The sequence below is a fragment of the Zalophus californianus genome, chromosome 2, assembly GCF_009762305.2.
Source record: "Zalophus californianus isolate mZalCal1 chromosome 2, mZalCal1.pri.v2, whole genome shotgun sequence".
Lineage (NCBI taxonomy): Eukaryota > Metazoa > Chordata > Mammalia > Carnivora > Otariidae > Zalophus > Zalophus californianus.
This window is the reverse complement of record NC_045596.1, coordinates 201,523,879-201,549,057: the sequence shown is the minus strand read 5'-3', so window position 1 is coordinate 201,549,057 and position 25,179 is coordinate 201,523,879. Positions and strand designations below refer to the sequence as shown.

At 49.1% G+C, this 25,179-nt stretch overlaps 1 protein-coding gene across 8 annotated transcripts in view; it reads left to right on the top strand.

Moving 5' to 3' along the window:
• Nucleotides 1-25,179, top strand: part of ARHGEF10 (Rho guanine nucleotide exchange factor 10) — a 111,112-nt gene that overhangs the window by 31,232 nt on the left and 54,701 nt on the right. For 6 of the 8 annotated variants that reach the window (XM_027598735.2, XM_027598734.2, XM_027598730.2 and 3 more), the window contains 7 exons: nucleotides 1,655-1,774; nucleotides 2,422-2,709; nucleotides 5,156-5,219; nucleotides 7,571-7,647; nucleotides 9,817-9,873; nucleotides 17,368-17,531; nucleotides 22,176-22,290. In XM_027598735.2, the coding sequence (XP_027454536.2) occupies nucleotides 1,655-1,774; nucleotides 2,422-2,709; nucleotides 5,156-5,219; nucleotides 7,571-7,647; nucleotides 9,817-9,873; nucleotides 17,368-17,531; nucleotides 22,176-22,290 (885 nt within the window). Of the gene's footprint in view, nucleotides 1-1,654; nucleotides 1,775-2,421; nucleotides 2,710-5,155; nucleotides 5,220-5,261; nucleotides 7,167-7,570; nucleotides 7,648-9,816; nucleotides 9,874-17,367; nucleotides 17,532-22,175; nucleotides 22,291-25,179 lie in introns of those variants that run through there. The other 2 variants (XM_027598736.2, XM_027598737.2) reach the window with 2 other exon arrangements.

Sequence of the window (25,179 nt, the reverse complement as noted above, 5' to 3'; positions counted from 1 at the left end):
GCCCTGGCCTGGGATCGAGGGGTGCTCGGGGGGCTCTGAGCAGAGCTGGAGGGGCAGAGACCACCCACCATTGTGCTGGGACAGCCCCGGCCTGGCCTCATCCCACACCCACCCTGACCCCGGGGATGGAACCCCCTTACCACCCTCTCCGAGGCCCAGGCCATCCCAGGAATCCACCTGGACCCCAGCCCCGGGGGCAGAGCAGGGAAGGGGGGCCCTGCAGCCTCAGCATAGGGGTGTGGAGGGCAGGGTCCCTGATGTCTCCATTACCTCACCCCTACGAAACACCACTCTGAGGCTGGTCTCTGATCCTGTTTACGCGCCTTCAGTTCTAAGATAACTGCATTTAAATCCCTCCGTTTCCCGAAGGTGCCTTTTGAAACCAGCTGTTTGGCTAGCGAGTCGGAGTGGAACCATCTGGAAGGGAACCGGCCTGGGGCAGTGGGTGCCTGTCCCAGCAGATCCCTCCCCAGCCTCCGTAGGACTCTGGAGCTCTTTGTGCCTCGAGCCCCTCTGAGCAGGTGTCCCCAAACCCGGGAGCTGCCTCCTGTGGCCCGTCACCCTAGGGCCTGGTGGTCTGCTGGCAAAGTGAGCGATTTTGGCTCATGCTAACCTTCAGGTCATGTCTCTCAGCAGATCATTTTTTTTCCTCTCCTTAGTGCCCATTATTTCATAAGGGAGCCACCCTAGATACCTGTAGGGTCTGAGGTCCCTCAGTCCTGCGAGAGGGGCCCCTCCCGTGAGCTGCTTGGGGTCCCACGTTAAGGGAACATAACCTTAACTGACCAGAGCTTCTCCCTAGAAAGTGACTGGTTTGTTGTGATATTTTGTGATTTGTCTGAGCACAGTCACCAGCAGGGAGTTTTGCACTGGTAGATAAGGGTCTTCAATTCTTCTAATCCCTTCTAATTTTGTATCTCCTTCATCTCACAAACTCTACCATGAACTGTCTACCTTCAGAAAATAATCAGAGATCATTAGAATACCTAACGTCTTATAATAGAAGAGGGGGTTTTCCATGTTCTGACTTTATGCCCTCGTGTTGGGGTGCGGTGAGGCAGAAGAGGCTCCTCCCTCCCGTGCTCTCCCCTGCATGTTGTCCTCTGTCCCATGCCCCAGCTCCCTAGCCTGGGCCTGTGACCTCTCATGGGGTGACCGGGCATCTGTCCATCTGCCCCCCACTTTGTGAGCCAAGCATGGGGGGTATGGGCCTCATCTCTGTGGACAAGTCCCCAGATGGCCCGTCTCAGACGCCCCTCTTCATGCCGACCTGAGGCCCCCTTGGTGATATCCGTGAGTCCGAGCACCCTCCGTGCTGTTCCACACACAACCTCACCCAGGGACCTGGGGCAGGAGGGGCCCGGAGGTGGGCCTGGCGTGGGCAGGGGTCACGATGTCCCCTACCTTTGGGTGGCGATGTGCTTTGCCGGTCAGATGGCGTGGATGGAACCCCACGGGGCTGGGGACCCGTGGGGCGTGAGCCACGTCCGTTCCATATTGAAGTTGAACTTTCTATCGTGGGCTCCCCTGTTTCCGGATTTTCCCTTCATCTTCACCCCGTTCCTCTGCACCCCCCCCCCGGACGTCCTTTGTTGCTGAAAGTGAGCGCTTGTGTCTGTCCTGCTGGCCTAACTGGTGTTCTTTCAACCTGCAGACAACGCGGTGACATATGGCAATGAGGAGGACGAGGGGGAGCAGTTCGACTTTGACAGCGGAGACGAGATCCCAGAGGCAGATCGACAGGCTGTGGGCGCAGACGCCACCTCCGGCTCAGGTGGGTCCCCCGCGGCCACCAGCCCACGCGGCGCACGGCCCCCTCGCTCTGACAGCCGGTGGGGGTGGGAGGCGCCATTGGCCTCCAGGAGCGGACGTTCCTGACCTGTCTGTGATGTGAACCGAATGGCGGATTTGAATTGGCTGACTTTCCTTTATTTCTGCTTCCCCTCTGTGTGTGTTGGAGGTGGTGGGTGTCGTCGATACCTAATGAACACGGTCCCCCAGTCTCGGCAGATGCCGTGAGGCAGTTCCAGAACTAACACCGTGGGATGAATTAGGTCCACGTTAGCTCTTGGAGGTGGGGTCGTCTGCTGGGATTCCCCAACCAGGAGGGGTGCGCACCTGGTGTGTCTTCGGCCCTCACAGCAGCCTCTCCGCGTCGTTAGCAACTCCCCGAGTTCAGGCAGCTTCTCACCCTGCTCATCTCGGTGCAGAGGCCCCGGGTGCCCCACCTCCCGCCACGGGCTGCCTCGCCCCTCTGATGCCCCAGAGGCAGGGGCTTCCCTCAGAACCCCCAGATGGGGGCATTTCCTGGGTGCCCTGGGGTGCGTGGGCCCCAGGGGGCTCACCACCTCCTCCTCACCCCCGACCCAGGAGGGCCGGTCGGCGGTAGCCCCCCGTTGATGCGTCCGTGTTTGCCTCCAGGAGGTGAAGTTGGGATGGGAGCAGACACAGACGCCCCGGCAGAACCCACCACCCATGAGGTCCCAACGAGAGTCAACCCCTACTCCGTCATCGACATCACGCCCTTCCAGGAAGAGCAGTCCCCGCCCGCAGACCCGGGCCCTGAGGACGACAGCATGAGCCTGCCTGTGCCCAGTGGGTACTCGGTGCCCGTTCCCTGCGGCTACGCCGTGCCCTGCAACCTGCCACTGCTCCTGCCGGCCTACTCCAGCCCCGTCGTCATCCGTGCCACGTCCCTGCACGGGGAAGGTGCGCCTCCTCCCTGCACATCACAGGCGATAGACATCTTGTTCGTAAGACCAGTGGTGCCTGGTGTTCAGTTAGTCGCCAGAGTGGACCAGACACAGGTGCCGGTGCAGCTGTTCCCGGCTGAGGCCATGGGCACCTGCAACCCCATGCTGCGGGCCCAGGCGTCTAGGGGCTGCCGAGAGCACGACACTGCCCCCCCCCCCCCCTTAGCGAAGCTCCGTGAGTTCTACTCAGGACGGACCCCGTGAACGCGGCCCTGCTGAGTTTTCTCCCTGCCTGACCTCTGTGCTGTGTGTGCCAGGACACGCCACGAGGCGAAGTGGGGGCGAGAGGCCCCTGACCCAGAGTCGTAACTCTGACTACATGAGATTTCAGGAAAACGGGTTCTTTCCCTCCCACTTAATCACAAGGGAGACAAAAAGTGTTTAAAGAAAATCTTGAATTTATATTGGGAAAACCACACGAGGTTCTCAGGGTGGATGTTTCCCATATGTTTTCCTGTTGTAATTGGCAGTAATCTTGGAAATTTACCACGATCAACAATGCTGTTCGTATTTTGTAGCCCAAAGAGTAAGAATGATCTAAAAATAAGGAAGTAGATTATGCAGTTAAAAAAAGATTAAGGAACGCATTCTTATATTAAAGTAATTTGCTTATTTTCAGATCATTTGGTTATTTTTAATAATTCAACGTTATTTTTAAGTAATTCAGTATAGTTATAAACCATTGGCCTATTTTTATGCTGTCATCCTAGACCTATTGATAAAACCCTATCATAGTAAACACTACTGCAAGGCCCCAGATCCAGGAACACGGGTCTATGTTTGTCTCTTGAGCCTTTAAAGACAAACAGGCACTGGCGTCTTTGCTGGGGTCATGAGGAAAGCCTGGAGTACGGTGTGAGGCTGGCGTCCAAGGCCTGGACCTGTGCTGGTGGCCTGCCATGTGCTGACCAGCTTCTTTGCACCTTGTGGTTCTCCTGTGAACATGGCGGGCCTCTTGGCTCTACAAGGGCAAGGCTGCCCAGCACGGAGGCCGCCCCACCTGGAACACGACCCTTAGATACAAGAACCGCCAGAACCCCTTCTCTTCCCCACTGCCCAAGACCTATTTTGAAAAAAAGATTCCAAGATTCCCCTTCTGTTCGTTAGTGGTCCTCCAATGGCCAGAAACTCATGGTGCTCTGCTCCTTAGCATGAGCTTCCAGATCTTTCCAGAACAATAAGAGATGAGCAGTTGGTGTTGCCAGAGAGAGAACTTCTGAGTACGCTCATCTTCTCCTGACCTCCCCTTATCAAAGGTCTTGTGTCTGAGCAGACGGTAAATCGGGTGCATCTCCTTTCTTGAAAGGGGGAGCCCAGAGAAAGAAAGTGTTGTTTTGGGCAGGCAGTCGAGACGAGGCCTGGGTGGTATGCATTCAGGGATGGGGAGTGGTGCCCTTGACCCAGCTGCAGGGAAAATCTCACGGTGTGAAGTGTGCCTGCTGCCGATTCATGTCCTTTCTTCAACGACTTTGTCGAATAGCTTTGTCTTTTTGGGAGGCCCCGTCGATCATTCTTTAGGGCAGTGTGATGTGGCAGGAAGAGCAGTCTTTGGAAGGGGGCAGGTTTGAGTTCAAATGCTGGCCCTGCCGCTGACCTGACATGTGGTCCTTGGCAGATGCCTACCGTTGAGTGGCCTTGAGAACGCAATGAGTTCGTGTCTCTGTGGTCTCCGCTGCACTGCCAGGGAGCTCCCCACTACTGCAGAAGGGTATTTGTTGGTATTTAGCGGGATCAGGGGACCATTTTTGTGGGTGAAATCTCCCAGCTTTCGTGGACAGTAACACACAATGGATTCTTCCTTAAAGGCTTTTTATGGACAGTTCCCCAGTGTAGCCATTACCAACCGGTCTTTGGTTGAGCATGTGGCCTGTTGTCCTGAACTCATCACCCTCTCGTTGAACCAAACCCAGAGGTGGGAGAACAGCCATCGGCCGGGACACATGTGACGGACTTTGTGAGCGTGTGTGAGTGTGCACACACGTGTGTGTGTATGCGTGTATGAGTATATGAAAGGTTGGTTGTCAGGTATCATGAACATAACTCTTTATCCCTTGAGAATCTTTGGTGGCTGCCATTTAGACACTTTCCAATAAATCACAATTGTAAATTTCCATGAAAAAGTTAAGAATGAGAGAAATAGGTTTGTCCCTCTAGCTTGCTTTCCTTGGGTCACCATTTTAATTCCAGCTATTTTAGAGGATCTTTGGATATTGTTTTTACTGTCATCCTATTTTACATACATCTTACCTAAAACCTGAAAAAACTCTAAATCTATCAACTAATCATTTTTATGCTAAGCTTATCTTTGAAAAAAATATAAAACCATTTTAAGGCTAAAAATCCACTTCCTAAATACTTTTCCCTAAGACTAAAACTGTGTGAATTTTTTTCTTTCCTCACAGAAACACAAGAGGTAACAGAAGACGGTCAGTTTAATTCTTTAAGTTCTGAGGATCCAACGAACAGGTATCTCTATTTTTCCCACGTGCTCTGAGTTCATGACCCTTCCCTGAGATGTGGAACACAGTGATACGAGGTGCTGGCCTGCCCGCCCTCAGTGCTGAGAGGTGGTGACCGACCAGGCCTGTCCCCAGCCCAAGACCCTCCCTTCCCAGGCCCTGGACAGCTCTGTCTTCTGTACCCTCATGGGTGCTCTGGAAAGCAAGGACTCTGCAAGGTGTTCATCTTGTTCTGTGGAAAGACAGGCCATCTGAAGGCACAGGCAGGTAGACCAGGGAAGACACAGCCCTCCTCAGGCTCCGTGTAGCTGACGCTCCATGTGCTTTAGCATCGTAGAGGGCCTCAGAATCCTGTGGTGGCAGGTGGGGGGGGGGGGTTCAGTGTGTCTAACCCACCTTTCATCCAGAATCCTCCAAACTGATTTGATTGTAGATCTTTCTTTCATGCCACTTGCCTTCAAAAATGCTATGTCACCTGCTTGAGATGCCCAGGAAAATCCCATCTTCCAGGCGAACTGCTACTTCCATTCCAGAACCGTGCCTACATGTCTCATTTCATTCTTCCAGGACTCTGTGAGCACACCTGCATTAAAACTGATTGCTATGTGCTCTCGCTGTTATTTCCTGTGCCCCTTCTGCTGCTGGGTAAGAATTTTACGAAGTTAAAGACCAGGTTTACCAAGGGTTGTAGCATGGTATGTGTGCCTGTGTGTTGATCCTGGGCAGCCGTATTGAGGTATAATCCACACACCACGCCTTTTTCAAGTGTACTGCCCTGTGGGTTTTGGTGCATTGCATCATGTTTTAAAATTGTTTTTAAAACTTATAGTTAAAATCTATATAACAGAAAATTTAGCCATTTTAGCCATTCTAAGTATAACGTGTAGTGACATCTTGTGCGTTTATGTGTATTGTATAACCATCACTACTATTTACTTTCAGAATTTTTCATCTTCTCAAACAGAAACTGTCCATTCTGTGGTAATCTAGCATCCCCGGCACAGCCCCAGAGAATCTCTTCTCTGCGTGCCATCTCTGCGAGCTTGCCTACTCCGGCTAACTCGTATAATTGGAATCCTGGTAGTTGTCCGTTTGTGTCTGGCTTATTTCACTTTGCGTCATGTTTGCAAGGCTCCCCCATGTTGTAGGGTGTGTCGGGATTGCCTTCCTCTTCAAGCCTGAATAATAATCCTTTGTGAGTCCATATTGACCTCTCGATGGGCACTTGGGTGGTCTCCACCTTCGGGCTCTTGTGAGTAAGGCTGCTGGGAATTGCCGGCGTACAGCATCTGAGTCCTTGCTCCCTACCCCTTTGGCTCTAACCTGGGAGTGGTCTGCTGGATCTTGTGGTGAGGCTGTATTTAACTTTTTGAGGACCAGCACACTGTCTTCCACAGGGGCTGCGCCATTCTACATTCCCATCAGCAATGTACAAGTTCTGATTTCTTCGTAAGATCACCGAACTTATTTTCCATTTTTAAAGATTATAGGCGGTGAAGGCCCGTCGGTCACTCTGGTGTGACTTTCTGACTGGCACCGTGTGTGACGCCTAACAGACCCTTAAGAAGGTCTGGTGGAGAACTGGAAGCCAGTTCAGGTCTTCCCGAGCAGGGACTTCATGTCTTCTTGTATTTGTCATGCCAGGTCCTGTGCCGTGCTTTCAGTGGGCCTTCAAAAGCATCGTAAATAGCAGGGAATGGAAGCTTGAACTCGGGCTCTGTGTTGAGAAGCCGCAGCTGGGTGTTAAATTGGGAACGTGCAGATTAGACCTGCTGAGTGAGGGGGCTGAAGCCTCCCGCACGTGTCTGCAGGTGGCTCCCTCAGCCTCCCGGTGACCGATTTGGGGGAGTGAACACCCCAGGGTGACTTTGATGGAAGGCACGGCTCCGGTACCCCCACACAAAGGCAGCCTGGTCCCCAGACCTATCCCATATGCATCCCAGGACCAGGGCAGGTGAGCAGTGAGCCGGGGGGAGGGTGTCCTCTGCCCCTGTAGATACAGAGCAAGGTCACCAGACCTGTCACTTACTAGATGAGAGTGGAGCAGAGATCACTGGCTTTTCAAAGGCTTAACTCTTAAGTGTTGATTTCACAGGGTGCCCTGAATGTATGGTGGGAATCCCGGGCTTCGGTCCTTCTACACAGGTGCAGACTGTGGATGTGAGCAGGCTTGTCATACTGTAAAACGCATGGGCAGCAGTTCAGAAGACACGGTGCTCAGCTCAGAGCATCCATCATGATATCTGGGGAAAACATGAAGTGTGCATACGGTGAAGCAGATACACTCTTTGGGGACCTCCACGGTCTCCTGACAGGAAGCATTCCACTGTTGTGATTTTGTGGTTTGTTTTCTCCTAGTGACGACCGGGTGCACAAGGAGGACAGTGCGCTCGCTCGGTGGGTTGCGGACCCAGCCAACACTGCGTGGATGGAGAGTAGGTACCGCACGGCACCGGGAACCTGGCGGGGCCGTCCCAGGATCCTCGCCGGGCTGTGTGGACGCCACCCCGGGGCGGGGGGGGGGAGGGGCGTGTGTTTTTGTCAGGTTCTGCCGATTATTCTCATGTCCTGTTCAGATCGAACACTTTAGAAACGTATTCATTTACCTCACGTACGGACCAGGGCTGACTGTGTCACTGCTGTGCCCTGCACTCTCTGTAGCCCTTCTTTCAGATCCCTTTGGAACATCTCTGCTCACCCCATCCTAGCACCTATTTGTTCCTCATTGGTTCTTCCTCATACGGTGTTTGGGTTTTGTCATGATAGTCCTCTATTTGGGGAACTGATGCTTTGACCCAGGCCCATAGTCAGCAAGTCACCACTGAGACATCAACCAGGTATTTTTCCTTGGGATTCTCACAAAGATGCTTTTTCATGTTACAATTTTGCAAAGGGGGTGGGTGGCTGGTTAAGCCAGCCCACTGTCCAGATGGCATACCAGATCTTCTGTTCCACGTGTGGTTTAGAAAGCTGAGCTATTTTTAACCAGATTTGATTTTTAATTTTTAAAGAAAAGTAAGATGGCTTTTCTAATTACCTCTTTATTATCCACTGGCTCACTGATTTCTGTATAATTATTTTACGTGATTGACTTCCAAGAAAGAATCATCTTAACTGTCTCCTAATTATTAAATTATCTCCTGGAATGTGTCATTCTGGATTTTATTATGACATTGTCAAGCAAGGAACTTAGCATAAGTAGGTGATTCTGCCAGGGGGCTGCTAAATTGGGAGCATTACGGGATGAAATTAACATCTTCCAATTCTAGAAAATTTATTTCCAAAGTAAAATTTGTCTGACTTTCCCCCATTACTTGTTTTATTATGTAAGTGGCAGTTAATTAGAATAATGCACAGGTTAGGTGTGGTGACCCCTACCACAGTAAAAAATCTGGGTATAACTTTTGACTCCCCAAAAACTTAACCACTAATAGCCTCCTGTTGACCGGAAGCCTTCCGGATCACATACACAGTCAACTAACCCATATTTTATGTATGTGTTATATACTGCATTCTTACAGTAAAGTAATCTAGAGAAAAGAAAATATTAGAAAAATCATAAATACGTGAAAATACATTTGCAGTATGTACTGCAGACATCAAAGACAAATCTGCACGTAAGTGGGCTTGTGCAGTTCACAGCTGTGGTTTTCAGGGGTCCACAGACGAGCATCCCTCGCACTATCTAACGGGAGTAGACATGTTCATCGTGGTTGCAGTTAATATTGTAACAAGGAAGCAGACATCTGTCACGTGGGGGCTTGACAGCAGCAAGAGAATGAGGAGCGATCCGAATTCCGCCCCCCCCCACCCCCGGTAATGTAACAATGGCTCAGTGTCAGAGGAAGAGTTCAGTGTATTTACCTCATTTTCTTGTTGCTTAGTCATTTTGTAGTGTGGTTGATTTCGATGTGAGGCCTAAACTCTTACAAATACTTAAATGCATTTCTGTTTTCACCACTGCTCTTAAACATGACCTTCTCAGACAGTATACACTGAGGAGTTTGCCCGTGGAGGATCTTCACTTTTTCTTAAGAAAACTTGTTCAATTTCAGAGGACATGAATGTTCCACATTATATAGTGGGAGAGATTTTATCCTAACAGGTGAACATTCTCACCCTTGCCTAAGCCTACTTTTCCTATCCAGTGGTTCAGAGTATCATGGAATAATGGGTTTATTTTCCCAGGTTCCTTTTAATATAGCCCCACTTGAGCTTTCCCTTTATTTGGAAACTATGTACACCACCTTTGTATTTTTTGCATATTAGAACACATTAACTTCATAAACTTAAAAATACTTATAAAGAGCCACATGGAGATGCATAGATGAACACAAAATAATGGACTAAATTGACCTAGAAACCACAAAACTCCCTGTTGGAGAGATTTCACAGCTGGTTCATGTAGAGTGTCATGCTTCAATCCCAAGAAAACATCCTGTTCCAAAAGTAATGCTTATGCTTTGGTAAGGTATCATGAATTAGCCCTTACAAACTAATTTTTTGAATAATTATAGCATCATAGGAGACTATGGTCCTAAAAACAACATAAATTATACTTGGTTGGTGTTGGTCGGTTTTTAACATTTCCCTCTTTATTCCAGATCCAGAAGAAGCCATTTATGATGACGTGCCAAGAGAAAATTCAGACTCTGAACCAGGTTTGAATTGTTTGTAATTGAGTTTTAGAGGATTCGGTTTATCAGTGTTTCCTTCTGGGTGTAAAAAATGACTAGTTAGTGTGCACACAATCCCTAACACACAGCTTATATGTTTTATGTTCGTGGTTTGTATATTGTGTAGTGTCTCATTGATATCACAGGGTGGAATATTGGTCTGTGCACATAGGTGTGTGTGGTTATATTATAGCACTTGAATGAATCTAAACAAGCATTGATTAATATAAAGAAGCAGAAAGAGTTAAAGATGTGAAAAATATGAATGGAAAGGTAAAAAAGTGGAAGCTGTAAGTACCAGCATATATATAATAAATGATTTAAATGAGAAAATAGAAGAAGGAAGTACTAATACTTTTCCAGATTTAAAGAATGATGTAAGTTCTCAGATTATAGAAATACAAAATCAAAGCAGGCTCAAGCCTGAATCCATAGCACATGCACTTGAAACCGCTGAGCACAACGCAGTCCACTAATACCAAAACACAAGTGTTTAAAAAGAGGGAGACAAAGGCAATATCAGATAAGGATTGGGGAGATTTACCACTCAGACTCTAAAATCTATTTCACGTTGCATGTCAAGGAAAAGGGTACTGAACCTAATAGGCTGCAGGAAGAACAGAGAGCAAATAATGACTTTGTGAATGAATCTAAGCAAGCATTGATTGAGACGGCACTAATAGTATTGTTTGATTTCACAAGTGTGACTGCAGGGTGGGGCTGAGGCCCTAGACAGTTGCACCTGACATGTGGGGGGTGGTTGACCCTCCGTGTCTAACGTCTGTGCATTTTTCAGGAAAAGGATATAAATAATGATTGTGTGTTTTTTCCTGTGATAGGTTGGCTCTGCATTTATGGGCAACCACTAAAAGAATAGAAATAGATTATTTAACTTCCAACCCAGTAGAGAAAAACCCAGTCTGGGTGGAAGAAGCAAGAAAATGTAAAATAAGAAAGTTTGGCAAATGATATGAAAAAAGATGGCAAAATTAGTCCAAGTATATTTCTATATAGTAAATATAAACTGAGTCCAATTGCCCATAAAAGAAATTCTCAGGTTGGGTAAAATAACAGAGCTAGGCATATATTTTTATGAGAGCTATATAAGGATACAAAACATTTGTAAGTAAATGGATGGAAAAAGAAATATAAGGCCAATTCCAACCAAAATATAGCCAGTATTACTCTAATATATTGAACGTTAGGCTACAAAATATTAGGCATAGAGTCCTTCACAAGAGAGAACTGTAACAGTTCTAAACTTGTGTGCACCTAACAAGACAGTCTCCAAATATATAGAGCAAAATATGACTGAGATATAATCAGCAATAGTTAAGTACATAATTGGAGTGGGAGATTTTTTTTTTTTTATTTTTATTATGTTATGTTAGTCACCATACAATACATCATTCGTTTTTGATGTGGTGATCCACCATCCATTGTTTGCGTATAACACCCAGTGCTCCACGCAGAACGTGCCCTCCTTAATACCCATCACCAGGCTAACCCATCCCCCACCCCTTCCCCTCTAGAACCCTCAGTTTGTTTCTCGGAGTCCATCGTCTCTCGTGGTTCATCTCTCCCTCCGATGTCCCCCCCCCTTCATTTTTCCCTTCCTTCTCCTAATATTCTCCAGGCTGTTCCTTATGTTCCACAAACAAGTGAAACCATATGATAATTGACTTTCTCTGCTTGACTTATTTCACTTAGCATAATCTCCTCCAGTCCCATCCATGTTGATGTAGAAGTTGGGTATTCATCCTTTCTGATGGCTGAGTAATATCCCATTGTAGATATGGACCACATCTTCTTTATCCATCATCTGTTGAAGGGCATCTCGGCTCTTTCCACAGTTTGGCTGTTGTGGACATTGCTGCTATAAACACTGGGGTGCATATGGCCCTTCTTTTCACCACATCTGTGTCTTTGGGGTAAATACCCAGGAGTACAATTGCTGCGTCATAGGGTAGCTCTATTTTTAAATTTTTGAGGCAACTCCACACTGTTTTCCAAAGTGGCTGTACCAACTTGCATTCCCACCAACAGTGTAAGAGGGTTCCCCTTTCTCCACAACCTCTCCAACATTTGTTGTTTCTTTCCCTGTCCATTTTTGCTATTCTGACTGGTGTAAGGTGGTATCTCAATATGGTTTTGATTTGAATTTCCCTGATGGCTGATGATGATGAACATTTTTTCATGTGTCTTTTAGCCATCTGTATGTCTTCAGAGAAGTGTCTTTTCATGTCTTCTGCGCATTTTTTGATTTGATTATTTGTTTTTTGGGTGTTGAGTTTGAGAAGTTCTTTATAGATCTTGGATACTAGCCCTTTATCTGTAGTGTCATTTGCAAAGGAGTGGGAGTTTTTAAGAAAGCTCCTTCCACGGTCATAGATTCTGGATGTAAAATTAGTAAACTGCAGAAGAACACAGTATACAATCAACCTAAAGACCATATATAGAACCCTGAAGCTAATAGTTTCAGAATGTACTTCTTTTCAAACATATGGAATATTTATAAAAATTATATAGCATTTCTCAAAGCAAATATTAACAAATGCCAAAGAATTAGTATTCAGGCCTCATTCCCTTGATTTAAAAAAAAAAAACAATAAAAAGAACATTTGAGTATTAAAAAATAATACTAATACCTAGCTCTTAGACAAGGCTGAAAGGAGAATGGAAATTAGGAATATTTTGACTTGAATAATAATGAAAACATTACATAAATTCTTATGGGATAGATTTACAATAATTATAGACACAGTGGCATTTGTTAATAAAAGAAGATGGAAAAATAATGAGCCAGCATCCAACTCAGTTATATTAATGAATAGCGGAGCAAATTGAGAAAATAGAAGGAAATAAAAATGGTAACAGTAAAAGTGATAAACAAAACAAAGAAATAATGGAAAGTATCAACAGAACCAAAGCGCAGTTCTCTAAAAATAATACGAAAATAGAGAAGCCTCTGGTAGTGTTGGGAAGAAAGGATATTATTGGGAGGAGACAGAAGGAAGGAGGGAAGGAAAAATGGATCAGGAGCAAGAAACTGCAGTAGAAACCCATAAACACTATGAAGGGATTCTAGAAGCAACGCGATATCAATCAGCTGAAACACTTGGACTGCATCTGAGGTAGAAAACATTAATGCATAATGATTCCTGATTTAGAATTAATTGCTTAACTAATGTGCCAGAACGCCCGCTAAGACCAGGGTCCTCAGCTCAGAGTGGCTAAACTGTCAGTGGACAGACAGTCCCTCTGCTCTACACATAGTTGCAGTGGATAGTACAAGGCAGGAGCAGGTAACTCACTTTAGGGTCTTAGGATAAGCTTATAACCCCCTTCTCCAAAGGTGTGATGCTGAACATCGTAATGAAAATGTAAAGAAATAAAATCCAGTAGTATCCCAACAAACAAGCAAAAGCCAACCTTAACCCTTTGGATTTTTCTCAGGAGTTTATGGATCCCTTAATATTAGCAGGTTCTTTTACCATCCTTTCCCCAGGAACAGACTAAAGGACATAAACCTTACACTCATCTCAATAGATACTTAAAATGCACTTGATAAGATTCAATGGCCATTCAGTGTTAAACCCTCATAATAGAAGGAAATGTCCTCAGCCTAATAAAGGACGTGTTCTCATAATCTACATCCAGTGTACTAAATTATAAAGAGTTAAAAGCACTTGGTAATTTATTTATTCCACAATGCGTTTGGACGCTGTTCCATACTGAGCACTGATCTAGGTTCAGCTAACAGAGCGGTCCCTGCCCTCAAGATTCCTACACTGAGGGAGACAAACACTTAACATTTACATCCCTTCATAAGTAAAACCGAAGTACTTATGAAGGAATGTGCTTCCAGGTATTTATTTAAATGCATGCATGCTGCAAATAAAGTGGGAATGAAAGACTGGTTTCTGTAAAAAAACAAGCTTGCAATTTATTTTTGGGTAATTTATGCTACCAGGTAGGCCCTTCCCAACCCAGACGGGGTGATCTGAGGCCTCCAGCACCAAAACAACAACAAGAGTTCTTCCAGTAGTCTCCCTACCAAAGGTGACAGCCATCCTGGGTAGAGCCAGCAGTGTCCCTGTGAGGACAGTGCCCTGCAGGGTGCTGATGTGTATGGCGTGGATGCTTTCACTCACATATCAGCCAGGACCCTCCCTTGTTAGGATCACAAGGGCTCCTGGTCCCCTCTGGCCCTTTGCTCTTTGCTTGTTAAACGCCTTGGTGGCACAATCATTTTGAAAAAACACTTTAGTTAAAGACCTAGCTAAAGTGCAGATGGTAATACAAACCAGTGGTCTCCTGGCAGGTGTGTTTCCTGGAGAAATTCATGCCTGCTTCAGGGAGACGGGTGCAGGGATGCCCCTCTGCAGCACTATTTGTAAAGAGCAAAAGATGTGGGGAAACGTAGTGGCTCCACACTTGGGGAAAGGATCCACATATGGCAGTGAATTTATACAATGGAGCATTATACTGCAGTTAAAAATGAATAAATGATGTGTGTATGTATAAATGCACACACACACTTTCAGTCACACACACTCAAAAGCAATGAGCAAAAAACAAGACACACAGAGCTAGGGTGCATATGCCTGTAGATGGATGCACACCTCAGAGGTAAGTGGACACCCGCAAGCCAGGACTGATTCTTGCTGACCTGAGGGAGGGGACAGGCCTCTGGCTATGTGCATGTCCGCTTTGTACCTGCTGCCTTTATAGGAGCAGGCGCTGACGCAGGGCTTACGTGGGGTCTACACATGCCTGCTACTTGGTGCTTTTTGGTGCATGTAAAGTATTTGGTAATTAAATCAATACATTCAGTGAAGTAGGTGGCACTACATCTTTGAGGTTCCTTGTGGGTATAATTGTAGAATGCACGCTGTCTAGGACATCGGCTGTCTGGTGAACTGTGGAGACACAGACATGTCCGAGGGAGAGCGGAGGCCTATGTGCTTTGTGCAAAATATGGCCATTTAGGGTGAATTTCCGTCACAGTACTGGGAGGACACTGAAGACTTTCTCGTGGCATATGATGGTGACCATCTGTATATTTTTTAATTGTGGTAAAGTGCACACTGCATACAATTGACCATTTTAACTAGTTGAGAGGAGACGGTTTGTGGCATGAAGCACACTCACGGGCTGGTGGGCCTTCCTCGCCGCAGTCCTGGCCGAGGGCAGGTAGCAAGGTTGCTGCCCAGAAAACTCAGCCAGGTAGACCAGCTCTCCCTTCACCGGCCTGTGGGAGAAACATGTGCCCGGCCCTTCACCGGCCTGTGGGAGAAACATGTGCCCGGTGGTTGTGTTTACTTTCCAGCATCAGGAAGCCTCACTCCGTGCATCTAGGAACTGAGGAGGGCCTCATAATTCACAAACCATCAATCCTCTAGTTAACACGACGCTGTAGAGCCCTTGAAAGTTTGAGCATGCAGGGGAGGCCCGAATAGCACTACCTTTTCCAGAACATAGAGCACCATTACTGTCACACGTCCTGACCACTGAGTGGTAACGTCCCTAAGTTACAGGTGGTCCACTGTGCCTGGGGTGTGACGGTTCTGACGCCCCCGAGGTGGACAAGCCGTCCAGCCGACCCTAGAGCAGGGCCCACAGGAGAGCAGGGGCCCTCAGCTGTCTCCCCAGAGCTGGGACCAGCTGGTGCACCTGCCGCTGGCTCCCGCACTCCAGAAATGTTGCTGCAGGTGTGAGCACCACCTGCCGTGCTATGTGTGTGGACTTTTCGCTGCATACAGAGTAGCCCGACGTCCAGAGCAGTTGCGGAAGCGGGGAGGATGTACTAATCTGGCAGCTTCAGGATTCACGCACCACGCTGGGGGAATAGGGCACGGGCACACACCGGCACGTGTGGGTGCCTCCATTGCTGACTGGTCCATGGAGGGTCACCAGGTTCTTGCACTCATGGCCAACTGCTGTTGTCAGGATGGCTCTTGGTCCTGACTTGCATGGCGGCTAAGCTGGAGTCTGGCTGCATCCCCAGAATCCACCTGCCCTGTTGCCCCAGTTGCCCAGTTCGTGGTTGTGGTTTGTTGTGCTTCAGGCACAGCTGAACCACACCACTGCAGCTCCTGGAAAGGGAGCTCATTTTCAAATATGGCTTTGTTTTACCCAGATGACATTTACTCCTTAGTGCTTTTAACCAGAAATTTGGATTTCTGTCTTATGTTCTAGAATATATCGGAATCCAGTGGAGATGTCATGCAGGGCCAGGGTAATCTGGAGTATTACAGGAATTTTCAAAGTGACAAATTCCTATCTACTTTTCATTTCCAGTGAAAGCAAATGTTTGCCTTTAAGTATTATATATACAAAGCTAGCTCTTGGCCCTGAAGAATCTATTCATCAAGGTTTAATTACTGAGGATTTTTAGGGCCAAGTTTTATTACAGAGGACAGTGGAGGATGCATATGGAATAAATTTTATCAAGAAATGTGAATATATTTTCAGGCATGGAAACAGTGTCTTTTATCCCACTTTGTACTGTCCTTCGGTGATAATTTAAGCAGAAATTACTCTTAAGTCATTTATACTTGAGAAAGTTCATCTGAAATTTGATGCTCATTTGTTTAACAAGTAATAGAAATCAGAGAGACACTGATATCCTGGAAGTTTGTAGAATGACATTTCATTCTCAGAAAGTCCTGTCACCAGCAGCATGGCACTGAAAATGGGAAACCCATCTGTATTTTTTTGTCCCACTGCATATTTTGTGTATCAGTCAAGGCGTATCACAGGATTACTTTTTGTGAATCTGTGGCCTTGGCATCTATTAGAAAGGAAGCAGATTAATTAATCGGTGATGAATGTCAAGACTTTCTCCTTGCCGTGGGAGTGTCCATAAGGCAGCTCGGCTCAGTGAACTCACTTTTGCAGAATACAGATTATGAAGTAAAAGATGGGAATTAAAGCCTTTGGAAGTTTTAAACGAAAGATCCCTTGTCCATGTATTTGGTGACATAGACCTGTGTTCTTTACTAATTCTGAAATGACTGATGTGATTAAAACATTTTAAAAGCAGTAATAGGTTATGAGATTTATTAGACCATTGTTAGCACAAAGGCAAAATTTCGTTGTTTCCCGTGAGCTTCCCATGTGTCATATTTGAATGTCTCTCTCATCTATGTATCTATCATCTACTTATCTAATCTGTTTATATTCCCTACATTTATCTTCGTGTGGCCAACAAGGTATTTGGTATAATTCTGGTAGATTCTTATAGGCCAGTGGCCCTCAGGATGCACCTGGGGCTGGGGGTTCACCGGTGCTCTGTCCAGCCCTGCACATCGCTGCGCCCATCCTGGAGGTGGCGCCCACCACCTTTATCGGGGAGCCTACCCCCCGAGGTCTGATATGCTTCCAGCCCCCGGCTCTCCATAATATGGTGAAACAAGAAGCATGCACAAGACCATAACTAGCAAATTCTGCATTTTTTATTTCACTTGCCCTCAGATGAGATGATTTACGATGACGTTGAGAATGGAGAGGAAGGTGGGAACAGCTCTTTGGAATACGGCTGGAGCTCCAGTGAATTCGAAAGCTACGAGGAACAGAGTGACTCGGAGTGCAAGAACGGGGTCCCCAGGTCCTTCCTGCGCAGTAGCCACAAGAAGCAAGTATGTGTTCAGTCTGTGTGGGAGACAGCATATCTTCCGGTAGCACGTGAACAGGCCTCTAAAATTTGCACCCCGTAATATTTAAGTGTTCTTGATGATGTTGGCACATAGTGTGAGGAAGGTGTAAGCAGTAGGGAAGGGATTCCTGATTTGACCTTGTGTGTATAATCATAGCAGGATGGGAAATTCAGTTTTTACAGACACACTCAGAAGGCCCTCAGTGACCGTTCTCAGCGTTATTTGTGTTTGTGCACAGATAGGCACGACTTCCATGCAGCCTGAGTGGACGGTGTCGGGTCTCTGTGGGACGCAGATGGTGTTGAAGGACAGAGCCCCTGAGCTGCCCAGTTATCCGTCCTGAGTGGAGTGTGTGTGTGCACACCTGTGCGTGAACCCTGAGGTCAAGGTCTGAAGAGGAGCTTCAGAGATCAGCAGTGTGGATTCTAGAACTGGGTGGTGGTTGACTGTGGGACCTAGGAGCGCTTTCGTTGAGCGGATCCTCTTACTGAGATGTGTGGTTTTCCATGGTGCGTGGCTGTGCTATTTGCTCCCGGTTGCTGGGCTCTGGCTATTTGTGAAAGGGGTCATTTGTGCTCACGCTCACCGACGTGTCTGCAGGCTTCACGGGCTTTCTGTGTGAGGCTGAGCATCAGGCCACAGGCACAGGGAGACTGGCCTGTGTGACGGTATGGGCAAATCACCAGCCCCACCTGCACCCAGGGAGCAGAGTGGTGGGGTTTTGGCTCTGGCTCCCATGTGTGTCCAGCTTGCAAGTGGTTACGGGTCACCTAGTGTTCTCATACTCTGGGAACTGGCTTCACGAAGCCCAGAAGACCCTACCCCTTTGTGCAGGTCACCTCAGCACCTCACATCATTACAGCCTTTTCTTGAACCCCCTGCCGGCAGTCAGCACAGCTGAGACTTAACTGGCAAGGGAAGCCGTAGTCGGATTGACCCCATGCACCTGCCACGCTGGGCTTACGTTGAGATTGGAGAGCCGTGCGCGGGGGCCTCAGAAGAATGGTTAAAACACTCTTCAGTTTCCTTCTGTTGGTGGGCTGGGTGTCAGGTGCCCACGGACCAGCCACTCCCACACTTACTGAAAGACTGTATTCTTCGCCCTCTGAATGGAACTCCGTTCCCGGGCAGGCTCCCCAAAATGCCGAGTGAGAGGCCACTTCCCAGCGGGTGAACGGCCCACAGGGTGGCTCACGAGTGCGGGATAATCACCTGGGCACCCTCCTCCCTCCCTTGCCCCAGCTCGGCCGCACCCTGGGGCAGCTGGGAGCGCGGCTGGCAAGACAGGGCCGTGGGAAGGACCGGGCATTCTCGTTTAAGTCAGGATTTAAAAACGGCCTACTGAATGAACACTCTTAAGTTGTTGACTAGTCAACTCAAAAAAACCCAAATTTTTAATGAAAGTTTGCTTAAAGTATCTTTTCCTGAGTTGACGTGGGAAGCATTTGCTGGAGAAGCCTTGAGGCCTTGGTTTCCATATCTGAGATTGTGGGATCACGGTGGACAGTGTTTTGCAGGATTCTCCCCTTCCCCATCCACTGAGACAACCGACGTTAATGTCAGTTCGGAGGCTTAAAAATGTGTGCTGTCCATTCCCAAATCATGACGCCCTGTATGTAGGGGCAGTCTTGAACTCGGGTATCGTCTGCCTTGGTGCTGGCACAAAAGAATAATTTTATACCTTGTTTACTTACATTTTGGATCATCTTAATGATCAAATGCAGGGGAATGAGGTCCTAGCTCCTTTGGTTCCCATAGTCGCTTTAGGCTGGTGTAGAAATGTCTCCAGTCTGGCTCGTCCACAGTTGCCTCCTCGCCCCACGAGTTTGACTTCCTCATTTTTATGTCTCAGGACTTGGTGGGCCAGAACTAGGGGCTCCCCGTGGGGCGTGGGGTCCCCCAGACGCCACCACCGCCATGTCCTCTCAACGTAAGACTGTCTGAAAGTACCGGAAGGAGCGTCCTTGTGAAAAGATTGTGTCTCTTTATGCTGTGTAGCTTTCCCATGACCTAACCCGTTTCAAGGAGCACTATGAGAAAAAGATGAGAGCTTTGATGGCAAACACGGTGGGAGCCACAGAGATGCAGCAGCTAAAGCAGAGACATGAACTCAAGGTAGTGTGGTTCATTTTTTGACCAGCTGCGTTGAACGTGCTTATTCAGAGACAGGCCATGCTTTTAAAAGAAGCACCATAGCAACCATGTTGGCCCTTTTTAACCCAACAGTGGTCCTCAAAGTGTGGTCCTGGGCTCCCAGGTGTCCCCAAGGCCCGTGTAGCGCGCTCACATTAGATCTGAGACGCTATTTACCCTCTGTCTCCCTCGTGCGCTCACACGCGGACGCGAGTGTCCCTGAGGCCCCGCTGTGTGGGACCGCAGCCACGGCCTGCAGGATCCGCCATCTTTGAGATGCCGGAGAGATTTCCAGACATGCGCAACCACACCACCTATCTTGGGGGGAGATACAGTGGTGTTTCATGAATGCGCTACTTGGATAACACAGGACAGGTTTATTATTATTTCTAAATGAATGTTCAGAAAAGTTTGATATTTTTCTCAATTTTAACCCTTCATCCAGTAAACGTAGACCAGTGAAAGCCAGATGAACAGAGCTCGTAGGGCCCTTGGTACTTCTACGAGTATAGAGGGCTCCTGAGACCAGCAAGTTCGAGAACCGCTAGATTTGAACGTGGTGGCGGTCCGTCCTCGTAGAGGTGTTTTAAAAGGGCACTGTCAAGTAACGTTCACGTCCATTAGGTCTCTTGTTCCTCCGACGTTTTGTGATTTGTTTGTATGTGTTAAATAGTGTCTAACTGAAAATAGATGTTCCCTTCCGTTAGAGTCACCTGCTTAATTCCGGGGTGTTCTTGTGCCCTGGGCTTCCCACAGCAGGAGCAAAACTCTGGGAGTCACGTCACTTCCTTCAGCCCAGCCTCTGGCTGGTTCCCGTGCACGAATCTAAGGCAGCAGGTCACACAGGAGTGTCTGGGGCCTGGCGCGATTTTGCAGAGAGCCGTGAGTGCAGTCATTGGTCACGGGGGAGGCATGAAGGAGGCCAGCTTGGTGGAGGAATTTGGAAGCAGGTGTGTGGCAGGGAGAGCAGCATGCGCTGGGAAGCAGGGAGCCCTGAGACACGGTAAGTAATTAGGGCCAGGCCAAGCAGACCCCCTTCATCCAGTAAGAAGCAGACAGTAGCATGGGTCGGGAGCCCTGGCTCTGTCTCCTGGCTGCTGTGTGATCTGGGACAGGCACCACAGCTCCCCAGCACCTGGGTCTTCATCGCTGCTCGAGGACCAGGCGCTTTGCAGGCTGGCCCCCTTTCGTCGTCTCTTTGCAATTCTCTGATTCTCATCTGAGAGACCCTGGTCAGGGTCTGGCTGAAGATCGAGGCTTAGCGGTTCGGCGTGGGCTAAGGCACATGAGGTCTGGGGAAGCTGGTGGGTCAGGAGACGACGCAGAGGTGCCTTGCAGCAGGCGAGCCTGGGGGGAGGGGCGTGCAGGGTGGAGGCCCCAACAGTGGCCGGCAGGGGAGATGGCGCATGTGGTGAAGGGCATGTCCCCAGGATGGGGAGGGGGGGACGCAGGACCCAGGAGCTGCGGTGGCCGTGCCCCATGGACGTTGGAGCAGGGTCCTGGCTAGCGAGCGTGGACGTGGTTTGGGTGCAGCTGGGTGGAGGCCTGGGGGGCTGGAGGATGCACGGGGCCAGCCAGGGCTGCAGTGCCTGTCCGACACCGGCGTGCACCCCCGGGGGGCAGCCGGGCCCTGATGATCCGGCCCCGAGACACACTGGCAGGGTTGAAGTCCGTGCGCTGTCAGGACGGAGTCGGCAGGAGGACCAGGGCGGCAGGCAGTGTGGGGTCCCTTGGACCAGATGCCGGTTTGTCTGGAGCAGGCCATCTGGGGTTTCTCTTTATAAAAGAATCCCTTGGAGCCTGATAGCCAGTACCTCAGACCTTACAGTTTTCGAGAATAAGGGAGGTAAGAAGCCAAAGCAGGTCGTTGCAGCTCTGAGCCCCAACGGCTGGTGTGTGCGTGTGTGTCCTCGGGCTCTGGGTTCAGGGAACCAGAACCCCTACATGGTGGTCCGGTGGGAAGTGCGGTTCTGGCTCCCCACAGCCCGCAGCGGGGCCCGAGCAGCCCGCGGGCGCCCCTGTACGCCGTGGACTTGCCCCCCGGCGATCTCAGGAAGGCAGCTGGGGGGCTGTCGTGCCTTGTCCTGTGTGCGCCCTGTGACCCGGGCCCGCCGCGTAACTGTGTGTGCTCTCGATTCACTGCCTCTGAGGTCTGCAGAGCACTGTGTGTGTGAGTCGTCCCAGGAGCGACGGAGACTGACCTTACACGCAGCCGGAGACCCTCGCCTCCCCATCCCCCAGGCCGAGGAAGGGCTGGTTGTTCAAGTGCGCTTTTCCTTCTTTCCTTCCTTCTTTTTTGTTAAACACACAAACATGGCCCAAACCACGCACGCACGCGCACGCGCAACAAGGGAGCCCCCCCCTCCAAACCACAAAGCCAACTTGAGGGCACCTTTTAAGATCAAGCTACTTGACAGTATTCTTTTAAAATAAAAGCAGCAAGTGAAGTTTTATCGACGGTGTCACTTCTCATGTTTCCTGCTCTTCTTACAGATGCAGAAGCTCATGAAAGCCGCCAAAGAGGGCACGAAGGACGGGCTCGAGAAGACAAAGGCCGCCGTGAAGAGAGGCCGCTCTCTCATTCGGACCAGGTCCTTCATGGCTCCAGGTGTGTGACACGGCTCGCAGACCTGTCTGTCACACAGCATGTTGGTGGCGCAGAGTGCAGCTGCGGGCTGTCACGAGCACCCCCCTCAGCACCATGCCCGTCGCTGGGGTGTGACATAGCTGGGCCGCCTGGGTCTCCCCTCCCGGGTGGAGGGAGGGCATGCTTTCTCAGCTGAGGGCATATGCTCAGACCTGTGCAGTAGCTCAGGGATGGACACGCACACATACAACGGGCAGCAGAAAGTTGAGTGAATTCTCGTGGGTGGTAGACTTCACTTCTCTTTCTGTGGTCTCTCAGCACACTGGCCCTTCGTGAACCCCTGCCCTGGGGGCTTCACTCTCTGTTCTCTCTCCCAAAATCCCCTTGGGTATCCGACCTCAGTCAGTTTGGATTCTCAGCAACTTTATTCTTTTTCTCTTTTTTTAAGGCTTTATTCATTTGTAAGAGAAGGGGGGGGGGTGGAGACAGAGAGAGAGGGAGAAGCAGGCTCTCCGCCGATCAGGGGCCCAGACGTGGGACTTGATCCCAGGACCCTGGGTTCATGACCTGATGCTTAACCGACTGAGCCCCCCAGGCGCCCCAGCAAGTTTATTCTTGATAAGGCATAATAATGGATGATCTGTTTACAGAGTATAGGTTCTCTTGCGTATATTTATTTCCCAGAAAGACACAGGCTAAGAGGGCTTGTTCTAAGCAGGGATTTTAGGAACGCTTTTGTTGGTGAGGAAAGATCTGGGATGATTCCAGAAGTTTCAGGTTTCCTGAGGCTCTCGGCACAGGGATTCAATGATGAATCTACGTCAGAGAGAGAGGTTGTGTCTGGAGTGTTCCATGTGGACAACAAGCTGTGGACCAAGGGTTATCTGACGTCTGGGAAGATGTCTTCACATGGGTGCATTATTACAAGACAGCTGGCTACCTACATGGTGGCTGGGAGCGAACTTTCCCGGAGTGGGCGCCGGGACCCTGACAGATTCCTTTAAAAACTTGACTTTGTTCTTTGCACAAGTGTTCTGAGAGATGAGCTGGTGCACACGTAGCATTTGCCGATAGCTGTGCCTGGAAAGCACCGTGAAACCACGCTTCCATAAGGAGCAGTCTCGGAGGATGGTGTGTATTGGGTGCTAAAATGAACTAGAGTCTTGTATAAATTCTAGCCCTAGTGAAATCTTCAGCGTCTTGAACCAAATGCACAAGAGGCTGTCAGGAGCCCCCGTGGGTTACGTGGTAAGGAGACGGCTGGGGTGCGGGGTTCTGGTACAGTGTGTGCCCTGACGGGTTACTGGCAGCATGCCGGGCGCCCCCGGGACGAACTGCTTCACGGGGCGTCCGGGCAGGTCTGACAGGTGCCCAGGCTGGGATTTGGGGCCCCACCCCAGACCCTGAACAGGAATCTGCAGGACAGCACCCAGCACACAGGATGGGCAGGAAGCCCCAGGCTGGGCGGGAAGGAGGTCTGCGGGGACCCCCAGAGGGGTGCGGCAGTTGGTCAAGTGCCTCCCTGAGCCCGACGACCTTAGTTTCCCAAGCTATAAAATGGGAAGATGGGACTGAATTAGTGGTTCTTAAGCCTGGATGTACTCGTGAATGAAGGAGCATTTAACAAATCCCATGTGTGCAGGCTCAGGAGCCCTGGGACCGATCTGTGAAACCCGACGGGGGGACCTTGGATACCAGAAGGTTCTGTTCTATCTCTTTTTAAGACTGTTATTTAAGATCAATTTTAGATTCACAGCAAAACTGAGCAGAAGGCGCAGAGATCTTGCATATACCCCCCTGCCGTGCACCGCCTCCCCAACCGTATAGCATCCCCGCCATCTTGGTGCATTTGTTGCCACTGACGAACCCACACGGACACATCATCATCCAGGGTCCGCAGTGTACATTTACATGGTTTCCTTCTCAGTGTGGTGCGTTCTGTGGGTTTGGACACAAGTCCAGTGACAGGTACCCACCGTTACAGTACCACACACAGTAGCTTCACGGCCCTAAAAGTCGCCTGTGCTCCTCCTGCTCGTTCCTCCCTTCGCCACAACCCCTGGTAGCCTCTGATCTTGTCACTGTCTGTGGTTTTGCTTCCCCAGATTGTCAGAGTTGGAGTCCGACTGTGTGTGGACTTCTCAGACCGGCTTCCTTCACTTAGTCACATGTCCTTAAGGCTCCCCCACGTCTGTTCATGGCTTGAAGGCTTGTTTCTTTGTAGCGCTGAACACCATCCCACGTCTGGATGGACTGCAGCTTATGTGTCCATCGCCTACTGCAGGGCATCTTGGTGGCTTCAGGTTTTGGCAATGATGAATCAACTGCTGTAAACATCCATTGCAGGTTGTATGTGGACATAAGTTTTCAACTTCTCTGGGTAAATACGAAGGAGTGTCATTGCTGGATTGTAGGGTAAGAGTGTGTTTACTTTTGTAAGAAAGCACCAAACTGTCCTCCAAAATGTCTGCGCCACTCTGCACCCTGCCAGCTGTGCGTGGGGGCCCCCGATGCTCCACGCTCTCGCAGTACGTGGTGTGGTTGGCGCTCCGGATTTGGGCCGCTCTCATGGGTGTGTAGACACTGGGAGGTTCTTACAAGCTCCTCACAAATATTTCTGTGCAGCCAGGCTTTTGGAGATTGGAATTTGATCATCTCTGGGCTCCTGTTACCTAAGAACCCCTTTGCTTTTCTGTTTTCCAGCCATTCTGTGGATTACTTAGCTACAGCCAAGTTTTTAAGGATAAGCTGAGTTTTGGTCTGATGGTAGTTCTGCTTTCCCAGTGAGCAGGGCAGACAGAAAGTCGAGAAATACACTGAGTCTCCACTTAGCTTTCGTCAATTACTGAGTGAGGGTTCTTAGCTGCCCTTCTTTGTTTCTGAATGCGGTATTTTATAGATTAAGAAATT